The following is an 11,197-nucleotide window of genomic DNA, read 5'->3' as shown; positions in this document are numbered from 1 at the left end:
AAGGATGAACCAAGCATTGCTTGCCAAAACAGGCTGGGAGTTAAGTGGTCATTCTAATGGTTTGTGGCATTCAATTCTATCTGCTAAGTATTTAAAGAACTCAACTTTCTGGGAGGCAACACAAAAAACATCTGACTCATACATGTGGAAGGGATTTCTTCAAACAAGAGATTTGCTTCACCAAGGTCGTTGCTTCCAAATCTTTAGTGGAGATTCTATAAATATCTGGTCAGATCCATGGATTCCTTCGCTAAATAATTTCAAACCGCAGCAAATACAAGGTATGTCTCTTGATCACCCAAACCTTACAGTTTCAGATCTCATTATCAGTAATCCAAGGAGTTGGGATGTACCAAAATTACAAAGCCTGTTTGATCAAGAAAGCATATTAGAAATTATAAAAATCCCTTTATCGGTAAGATCGATTGAGCAAGACAAAGTTGTATGGGCACTCAGTCACAATGGAAAATACTCTGTCAAAACAGCCTACCATGCATCTTTGCAGAATCAAGTATTGGTTCAGCCTGGCTTCTCTTTATCACTCTTCAAGCCTTTGTGGAGCCTTAAAATTCATGATCGCCATAAATTGATGTTGTGGAAACTTATCTGGAACATTCTTCCTACAAAATCACGAATTGGTGAATTCATCACTCAACAAGATACTGAAGAATGTCCACTTTGCAACCAAGAGAAAGAGACTCTACTGCATCTCTTTATACAATGCCCTGTCATCAGAATCTTGTGGCAACAGAGCAGCTGGCCTTTAAATCTTGCTAGATTGCCTATAAATTCTATATCAGATTGGATTAGGATGATCATCTATCCAGACAAAGAGTTGGGCCTTCTCTCAAAAGAAAAGCATCATTTCCAACTATTTGCAGTCATAATATTAGATTTTATCTGGAGAAAGAGGAATGACATTGTTCACAAACACACTTCCCTATCGTTATCAGATGCAAAAGTCCAACTTCAACACACCTTTGAAGTTTATATAGCAGCCTGGGAATTAAAAAAGAGCCAACAAAGCAAACAAGAAGAATGGAAATCTCCTCCATTGAATTATCAAAGTTTCTCTTTTGATGCAGCAGTGAGGGATCATTTCTCAGTTGGATCGGCAATACAAAGAAATCATAGAGGAGATATTCTGAGCATCAAAACGGAAAAATTCCATACCACTAACCCTCTAGTTGCAGAAGCCTTGGCAGCTTTATTAGCTTCTAAAATGGCCTCCAATCAGGATAGAGTAATTATAGAAGGAGATGCCCAGTCAATATTCACATCTATTGCAAATCCAGGCCTGACTCCTTTCTGGAACATTTCAACAGTTATTGGCGACATCCTTAACATCTCCCATCTTCATCAAGACTGGAAATTTATTAAGATACATCGATTTCAAAATCGATGTGCGCACTCGGTGGCGCAATGGGCAGCTACAAATCTTGTATTTGGAAGCATACCTTTAGATATTATTCCTAGCTGTTTTTTGTATCTTGACAGTGGAAAAGATCCACCTTAAACTTTTGTAATTTGTTATTTATAAAATGCTTGATTAGAAAACTTCGTTTTAGTATTGGTTTATTTATATGTAAATACAAAATTACATATTTTAAAGATTACCTTTGCTATTTAAGAAAAGAAAACTGCTACGTATCAGCCTACACATTACACACTATTTTTTTTTTTTTTTTTTTTATGTCAAATTCATCATATCTGTATGATTTTAATCTCTCTCCTCAATCTCTTTCCCCAAACCCAATCTCTCTCTCATTGACCTTTCTTCTCAAGCTCTCTCTCATCGAATCCCTTCTCTCTCATCAAGCTCTCTCACCAAACCCCTTCTCTCTTCGAGTTCTCTCTCTCATCAAGAGCTCTCTCTTGCCAAACCCCTTTTCTCTCTCTCCTCAAGCTCTTTCTAACCAAGTTCTTTCTCTCCTCGAGCTCAGTTTTGGGTTGGTTTGATTTTTACTTTTTTTTTTTTATCAAATTTTCTATGCACAAGGCAAAAAACATTGAGAATTTGAAGTCAATTTTTGTGTTTTTATATTTAATTGATGAAACTGGTTTGCCACATCAGATGTGTGGTATAGAATTTATAAACTCGCTGATGAGAAGATTACTTTTAAGAAATATTTTTACATTGAATTATACATCTTTAAGCTAAAATAATAATAAAATATTATTATTATTATTACTTTTTTTCTAAAATTATTATTATTATTATTATATATTTTGCAATTAGCAACCATTACATAAGATCTGTTGACAAAATTAATCTCGTTGATGTCGAGGGAGAGAGTAGAAGGAGAGAAAAAAATTAATAAAATAATATTTATAGAGTGAACAATGCTATTCTAAATATATATTGACACAGCTTATATTTATAGAAATATTTAGGCATGCATAATTTAATGTAGTAAATTTAGGCCCTGTTTGAATTGAAAAATTATCTCAACTCATTTCGTTTCGTTTCATTATTATAATTTTTTTAAATTATTACATAAAATATAATAAATAATTTAATTTTTTTAAATTTCAATTTAATTTTTTAAATTTTAAAATAATAATAATATTAAAAAATAATATTTTAATAATATTTTATTTAAATTTTTTATTTTTATCTAAAATTATTTCAACTTATCTCTAAAATAGGCTTAATGATGTAAATATGTAAATATGCGTTTGCAATTTGGACGTAGATAAACCAATGGCAATGCTACAAGGGCTGCAGTGGCTAGTGAGCGATGTCACAGAAACATCCGACATTCGAGGGAAAATATAAACAAAAATTATGGGCACAAACACAGCACAGAGTTGATCAGTGTCGGAGTACTCTGAAAACTTCGAAGGAGAATGAAGCGCTTCTTTAAACCAGTGGAGAAGGACGGGCCATCGAAGAAGCCCTCTCTTTCCTCTGAAAAGGAAGACGGTGAGAATAGAGACATATCAGGTAAGGACAAGAGAGAGCCGTTGAAGTTCTTGACCTGGAATGCCAATAGCTTTCTTCTCCGAGTCAAGAACAACTGCCCCGAGTTCACCAAGTTCGTGACAAGTTTCGATCCCGATGTCATTGCAATACAGGTGATTCAATGAGCCACTCCCCCGCACACACTCTCTCTATTTTGATGAACCCTATTTGGTTTTGGAATCGATTATGTGTGGGAATGCCAAGAATATTGGCATAAAAGTGTAATGACAAGTGGGTCATTGGCATATTGATGAATGTGCGCAGTGGGATGCATGTATTCAATGTCTTTGAGCAGGATGTATCTGTGATGAGATCACACGTGGGTGTTTGACACTTTGGGTCTTTAATGAAAGTTTGATACATGGGGCTTATGAAATTTGGTAATTTTTCTGAAGTAAGGTTCGCATGTTTGATGTTGTTTTATTTTTATTGTTAGGGCTTAACATGCTTGACTTGCTTCAGATTGAGAAGTGCTTGACCTTATTGTACACTGTTTAGCTGTTTAGATTTTTAGGGGGTCCATCGCATGGGAAAGGGTTTGCTATGACATTGAGACTATGTTAAGCTGAATCTGTAGGATGGTTTAGCTCACCTCATCGTGTGCTTCAAAATTGCTCTGTGAATTGGCTTAGCTCACTTTTAAATTAAATAATTGTTTTGGTAAATGATGATTCTTAATAACCATGCCTTTTTTCCCTGTTTTATTGATGGAGTCTAACCATACATCACTGTTAGGAAGTAAGGATGCCTGCGGCTGGTTCAAAGGGTGCACCGAAAAGTCCAGGAGAACTAAAAGATGATACAAGCTCAGCACGCGAAGAAAAACAGGTAAAAATTTTCCTATCATTTTGATATCTCTATAAATGAAAAGCCTGAGTGTGTGTGCATGTGGACACCTGCTTGCATCCAATTGAAACCCTTTATTGTATTGTCTCTATGAATTACAATCTCATTCAAAGAAGAAGACTACAGCAGCAGTAGCAGAGAAAAAACTTAAAAATGTCTACTAGCTTTTATGTGATTGAATTGAAAGTATATGTCTTTTCTTCTCACTTGTCAAAATGGCAACTTTCTTTTGGTATTAGGGAAGTATACGTCCTAGTTTTCTATAGTATGTATTCGATGTTTGATAATTTTTTTCCCTCATAACAATGCAGATTTTGATGCGTGCCCTTTCAAGTCTGCCCTTTGCAAATTATCGTGTTTGGTGGTCTCTTGCAGATTCAAAGTATGCAGGAACTGCACTATTGGTAAAGAAGTGTTGCCAACCAAGAAAGGTCTTCTTCAATCTTGACAAAGCAGGTATATCATCTTCAATCTCTTATATGTAATGGTATAAAATCTTATAATTGAATTAAATTCAACGAGTCATAATTTGATTCTCACATTGTAGTATGTACGGCATCTCTTGAGTATGGGCTTTAGATCATTTTCTTATGTTCCTCTGTGTGTGTATGAGAGCGCACATGCATGTTTTTTTTTTATCAGTAAGAGATAGATATTATATATATGAATGAAAAAGGTATAGCCCTTGTACACAAAAAGTATACATAAGTGCTCCTAAATACATTCTAAGAACGATAAATTAAAGACAAGAAATCCTAACTATTGTCCCCATGCAAAACAATAGTGGAAAACCAACACATTAGAGTGTGAAGAAAAAAATTCTTCAACTCCGACATTGTGCGCTCCTTATCTTCAAAGCACCTCGCATTCCTTTCCGTCCAAGTACACCACATAATGCACAACGGAATCATCTTTCACACTGCTGCCACTTGTTGACAGCCCTGCAACTTTGTCCAACAACCCAACAAATCCACCACCCTCATAGGCATGACCCAAGCAACATCAACCCTTTGAAAGATCTCATCCCACAACGCCCTTGTTACCTCACAGTGTAATAAGAGATGGTCCACAGATTGTCCATTCTTTTTACACATGTAGCACCAATCCATGAATACACAACCTCTCTTCCTCAAATTGTCCGTGATCAATATCTTCCCAAGAGCAGCATTCCAAACAAAAAAAGCTACTTTAGAAGGCACACGAGCTCTCCAATTATTCTTCCATGGGAACGGAGTATTGTCAAGATGTGTAGTCAAGATGCTATAATACGCCTTAACTGTACATATCCTGTGATTATTCCGGCGCACATGCATGTGTGTGGTGTAACGTCAGTTCCCAAGGCATCCTTTTACTAATATGAACACACATAGATGATTCTGAAGAAGGTTGGAAGCTGCAGATGTGATTGGGTTTTGAACTCTTAACTTTTGTGTTGTCTGGTTAGACTTATAGCCTTCATCAGATCAATTAGTTTTTAAATTGTGAGTAGGCTACGGTAGTCTTACTTATGATCACAAAATATGGTCTGTACATTATCTCACAGCAGATATTTTTTGTCAAATAATCATAAAGTTTATTAAAAAACTGAAAAGGCATAGCCCGAGTTCACAAGAAGTATTCAAGAGAAAAAATAAAAAATAAAAGAGACAAGAAAATTATGAAGACATTGACTTATCTCACATCAGAAATTAAAAGGAGTCTAAATGAATTTTATCGGGCAAAAGGAAAAAAAAAATTCTGAGTTAACATGGTTTTCCATTGCAGGTCGTCTTCTGGCTGTGTTATGAAATAATAGGTGAAAATACAGTATCTTTTTTATTTTATTTTATTTAGTAGATTGGTTGGAGCCAAATGCTGATAGACAATGGTGCCAACTCAAGGCATTTCTCAATACTCAACACCCTTTTTGTGAGGAAATCTTAAATGGGGCCCACTGGGACCTCAATGAGTTTAGTGTTATTTTATATGAGTGTTCTATCATACAGAATTTCAACAATAGAAGGTATCTATGTTTTTTCATCTACCTGAAATGTCAATATCAACTTGGTGACTTCTACTGCTTTTATTTTCTTTGAAGGAGCAATGTGCCATAGGTCTGTTTCTTCTTCTATCCCTTTTCTGGTGTTAGAACTTAGCGCAGGATATAGATTGTTTGACCTATTTAGGTTTAAGGCCAAGTGATAATAATGGAAAGGAATTTTGTATTGTTTTGTTATTATTAGGGCATTGCCTAGGCAAAAATCATATTTAAGAGCCTACATTTGTTCGATCCTGTAATTTGCATTTTCGTAATCTGATGAAAAACGGACAGAACTTGGTATACAATAACACTGATAAACATCATTATCCAGTTGGACCCTTCGGTTTGAGACAATTTCTAGATAGTAATAAAGGAAATATCAACCAATTCAAAAAAATAAGAGTTCTTGTTTCATGTTCTTAATTCTTACATTGTTAAGTCCATACTTGGAACGTTCTTGTGTACGCATGTTATCTTTGAAATATGTCACTTAAATTTTGTTGTTTTTTCTCCATTTGCACTGGGATGGCAGTTTAATCAGATACTTGTCTTTGTTGCTAGCTTCAAAGCATGAACCAGATGGCCGGGTCATTTTAGCTGAATTTGACACCTTTCGCTTATTGAATACATATGTACCAAACAATGGCTGGAAAGAGGAGGTAAACTCATTTGTAAGGAGAAGGAAATGGGATAAAAGGATATTGGAGTTTGTCCTTCAATCTTCAGATAAGCCTCTTGTATGGTGTGGTGATCTGAATGTTAGGTGAGTGTTTATCTCTTTTATTTATGATTAATTGCAAAATCAGTACTTTGAGTTTTTCGCCTATTTGCAATTCAAGACCTCAATTTCCAGATTTCCCAAAATTGATACCTGAACTTCAAGAAACTTGCGATTAGGTGCCTTCGTCAATTTTCCGTTAGCAATTCACGGGAGGCCACGTGTCATCCTTCAATTGGTTGACTTGGATATTGCGAGTGGCATCAATATCCACTTCATCCAATTGAAGGTTGACACGTGGCATATTGCAATCTTGCCGTAAATTTTCATTCAAAAAATTGATGTAAGTACCTAATTATTGAGGTTCAGGTAACAATTTTGCAAAATATTGTTCCTCTTGTCCTAATTATAATTTATTGTTACTTATCAAAAACAATTTTGCAAAAATTAAAAATTGAGGCCTTGAATTGCAAAAACGTAAAAACCGAGGTACGATTTTTGTAATTAACCCTTTATTTATCTATTTTTTGGGTTTTTTTTTGGGGGGGTGGGGGTGGTGGAGGGTGTATTTTGTTATATCATCTTCCAACTACATGCATTTATTTTATCCTTTAACTTTTATTCACAAGCTTTTGCTTGAGTCATCATCTCCTTTACCACAAATATATATATATATAGAGAGAGAGAGATAGAGAGAGAAGTGTTTATTATTTGAGTGCTACTAAGACGTGTATAATTTCACACTATTTATCTTCGGTGTTCATGATCAGTGTGCATCATATTGGTGTGGAACTTAGTGTCGTGTTATGTTTACACAGTCTCCGGGATTCCTCATCATAAAAAAAATTGTTTTAATATCCTAGAAAGTGACAGTTTGACTACTAGTGACTAAAGTAGAGCTTGACATGACTTACAATCCTTTTAAACTTGAAAAATATCAGATTATGCATCAATATTTATACCAAGATCCTTAAACTTGTATTTGCTTCTCTTTTTTTCCCTTTGCCATTTAGGTGGATCTCTTGTATACTTCTGGTGTACAAGGGTTTCATCCTCTTTACTTATTAATAAAATCTTATCTTACTTGCAAATCCCTTTTGAATTTGTTACTTGCAGCCATGAAGAGATCGATGTGAGTCATCCAGAATTTTTCAGTGCAGCAAAGCTCAATGGTTATGTTCCTCCAAATAAAGAGGTGGTAGTATGTTGTTGATTTTTTGCTCATAATTATGCGATACTTTACTTCTGCATCCATATTAGAAATACTTCATCTTTTTTATTTTTCCTTTTCTTTAACTTTCCTTTTGATTCTAATTTGAGAAACATGAAAAAGTTGAAAATAAGCTGTGGAAATGAGGTATGAACCACCTTTTTTCTTTAACGCTTGTGCATTTCACGTGTGCACCTACTCCATTGGAATTTTTATAACATCTATAACAGATCCTTCTAATTGTACCAGGCTATAGCAGGATTAGTTTAGGAATAAAATGCTTCCATATAAGTATCCTTTCTCTTTACAATGACCATTTCTGCTTAAGATTATGTTTTGTGCATCAAATTAAATATTTAATAAGATGAGGCTATTCATTTTGTTCCTCTAAACATGCACTTTACAATTTAATATACTATGTATTAACTTATGATTTGGCTTTTACTTGATTTTCGGTGATGTAGGACTGTGGGCAGCCTGGATTTACCTTGGCTGAAAGGACGCGTTTTGGTACTATATTGAAAGAGTGTGTGATTTCATCAGAAAATCTCTGCTTCCATGATTTGGGATGGTGAAACCATGACCTACAACCAAATGGCTTTTCCACGAGACTGTTGTTGGTAGGAAAAAAAGTGGAACCACAGCAACTTGTTCAAAAAATTTCCACTAGTTTCCCTATCTTCTTTTCCCACCTTTTTTCCTTCCATCAAAAAGAGGAAAGCAGGTTCTTCCAGTTTTCTCATTATATATTATGCTGCTCAACCCTTCTTCTCGTGGAAAAGCGGCTCTAGGTCATGGATTCATATATGCTTCTTTTATTTTTAATGCTTATCTTATAGCATATGTGTCCTTGGAGAAACATCATTGCTCCATTGTTTTTAGTGCTTCTCACGGTGAAGTGGTTCCATTGCTTTAATAGGTTTTTTCAACGTTTCCATATTCCTAAATATTCTGAACTTATTTATGTATAAGATAGTTTGGTATAATTTCAACATGTGATTCAGGTTAAGTTCAATTAATATACAAGATCTTTTTATTCAATTTTAATGGAATATGGAATTCATATTTATAATTTTTTATACGTAAAATAAGATTTTATTTGATCAAGTAAATAGGCAAAGCCCAAGTAAACAGGAAGTATACACAGAGAAATTCATATTTACAATTAACAAACTAAAATATCCTTGTGTTGCACCACCTTCTTGATATGAGTTCACAAAATCTTATAAAAAAATGAGTTCTTAAAATATTTTTCTGATCCTAGAGCTTTATGAATAGTGTATGAAGCCTATTTGCTACTTTGCTCTATGATTCTATCTTTAGTTTTATTTATAACCTTGGACTTTCGTTAACTTCTTTTTGCTTATAATTTTTTTCCTTTCTCCCCCATTAAAAGGTTCTCAATTTCATTTAGTGAGTGATATGGATTGTGCTTCAGGGGAAAGCTAATAGATGCATATAGATTCCTGCACAAGGAGAAGAACATGGAGTGTGGCTTTTCATGGTCTGGGCATCCCATTGGGAAGTAAGAAGTTGATATCATAAGGATTATATGCCTGGGAATTTGATGCTGTAGCTAGCATAGTTGATTATTATTTTGTTTTATCTTTTCCATGTTAAAAAGGCTTTTAAAATGTGAAATTGATTAACCTTTAAAAAAATGTGAAATTGATTATGTTTTGTAGTGAAGAGTGATTGACTATCTTGGATTGGTTTGTATTTTATGATGATCATAATGAGCGGTTTTCATGCAGATATCGTGGAAAAAGGATGAGAATAGACTATTTCATAGTTTCAGAGCAACTCAAAGATAGGATTGTTGCATGTGAGATGCATGGGCAAGGGATTGAATTAGAAGGTGCGTCTTATTTAATTTTGAATAAGGCTCATTTTTGGCATTGTATTAATCTTACTTAAAACTGGCAGTAGAAATATAGGATATTAAAACAGTTTGGCTTAGGATATTAAAACAGTCTCCAGGATTCCTCATCTTATTAAAACAGTTTGAACAAAAGAGAAGTCAAACTGTTGGAGACCTATATTTAAGGAGGAAAAGTGTTTTCACTTTAAAAATATTAACCTGAGACTGATAACTGTTGGAGACCGCAACACCTTGTGACCATGGCTTTAACCGACAAGGAATTGTGGTTTCTCAACAATATTCTTCATTTTATTGGATGAACCCTGGCTGATAATGCATAGGATGTTGATGAGGGTATCTGTTCCACAGGCATACTTACCCATATGTTCATGTCTGTTGTGTTTTATTTTTTGTTTATTTTGTTTTTGTGGGAAAGAGGTGATTTCAATTAGGATCTCAGTCGATTAATATCTTTCACTTCATGGGTCTTAAATGATTTCAATCTGGTCTTTGCCTAGATTAACTTGTGAATATGTGCTACTTGGCCTTTTTCCATGTATGCTTTATTTCTACAATGGTACCAATTGGAAATGATGGATTTGTGGTTTACTCAATAGGAGGGATTTGTGATTTCAAAACAAAAGAGTAAAAATGAAGTATGGATAATTTTGAACTTACTCTCTCTTTGCTTCCAGCATAGAAAAATACATAACACTGATTTTCAACTCAACTCTGCAGGATTTTACGGCAGTGATCATTGCCCAGTTACACTCGAACTTTCACAGGGATGCTTCAATTCCAAGCACGATGAAGTTTCTGCATAAAAGTGTTAGCATGTGCCCCTTTTTAATGATGTCATTGCCTTGCACTCGAAGACTACTTTGTGAGGTTATTAAAGGGAGCCCTAAGGTAGTTTTTCCCGACACTTCCTAATGTTTGTAGCAAGAACCTACTACATATGCACATGGAAAATCAATCAGCAGCATCTTAACTATTTTATTGGGCTAATATCTTCTGAAATGGAACTTGTTAAACCAAAAGCCTTGGCCCTTGGGGAAGTAAATGTCACAAAAGTTAATGGTGAGCCTCATGTTGGATGTTCTCTCATGCCATTTCATGAGCACATTAAGGCTCTGTTTGGATGTTGAGTTGAGTTGAGATGGTTAAATGAGTTTTGTGAGCCTACTAAAATGAGTTTAGATGTGTTTGAATATTAAAATAAGTTTAGATATATTTATGAGAAGTTGAAAAAGATTTTGGATCTCACGTGTAAATAAATTTTTAGTTAAAAAAAAGTTGTGGATCTCACGTGTAAAGAGGTTTTAAGTTGAGATGAATTTAGTAATTTGAGAGTTGGATGTTTAGATGTTAAACTCAACTTAAAATTAGACTGAATTGAGTTAATCTTAATTCAGTCTAAATTTCAAACGGGCCTAAACCTTCTCTCCTAAGGGAAGTTTCACTACAATACTACTAGCACTTTGAGATAGAAAGGTCAAATATCAGATCACCCTTTTATTTCAGAAATAATTAGTTTCACTGAATTTGTTTTCTACTTATATGTAGCACCGGAGGGA

The 11,197-nt window shown here is 34.6% G+C and overlaps 1 protein-coding gene across 2 annotated transcripts; it reads left to right on the top strand.

The window, feature by feature from the left end:
• The first annotated feature begins 2,665 nt into the window (after positions 1-2,665).
• Positions 2,666-10,628, top strand: LOC108994699 (DNA-(apurinic or apyrimidinic site) endonuclease). 2 transcript variants are annotated; one of them, XM_018970015.2, is made up of 9 exons: positions 2,666-3,078; positions 3,701-3,793; positions 4,123-4,267; positions 6,393-6,594; positions 7,666-7,744; positions 8,224-8,285; positions 9,198-9,284; positions 9,514-9,617; positions 10,359-10,628. In XM_018970015.2, exons 1-9 carry the CDS (start codon positions 2,851-2,853, stop codon positions 10,442-10,444), a joined length of 1,086 nt encoding a protein of 361 aa, XP_018825560.2. In that variant the 5' UTR covers positions 2,666-2,850; the 3' UTR covers positions 10,445-10,628. The 2 variants fall into 2 exon arrangements, with proteins under 2 accessions (XP_018825560.2, XP_035541421.1); XM_035685528.1 differs by having other exon boundaries at positions 2,709-3,078; positions 7,666-7,747.
• The last annotated feature ends 569 nt before the right edge of the window (positions 10,629-11,197 follow it).

This window comes from Juglans regia, chromosome 2 (genome assembly GCF_001411555.2).
Source record: "Juglans regia cultivar Chandler chromosome 2, Walnut 2.0, whole genome shotgun sequence".
In the NCBI taxonomy this organism is placed as follows: domain Eukaryota; kingdom Viridiplantae; phylum Streptophyta; class Magnoliopsida; order Fagales; family Juglandaceae; genus Juglans; species Juglans regia.
The sequence above is the reverse complement of the archived record's forward strand: the minus strand, read 5'-3'. Positions and strand labels throughout refer to the sequence as shown.

What these genes read in the sequence shown, in the direction of transcription:
- LOC108994699 (XM_035685528.1), top strand. Translation starts at nt 2,851, where the DNA reads ATGAAGCGCTTCTTTAAACCAGTGGAGAAGGACGGGCCATCGAAGAAG. An exon ending in CCGATGTCATTGCAATACAG is followed by an intron (nt 3,079 to 3,700) that starts GTGATTCAATGA and finishes CATCACTGTTAG; the next exon opens with GAAGTAAGGATGCCTGCGGC. An exon ending in TTTGGTACTATATTGAAAGA is followed by an intron (nt 8,286 to 9,197) that starts GTGTGTGATTTC and finishes ATTGTGCTTCAG; the next exon opens with GGGAAAGCTAATAGATGCAT.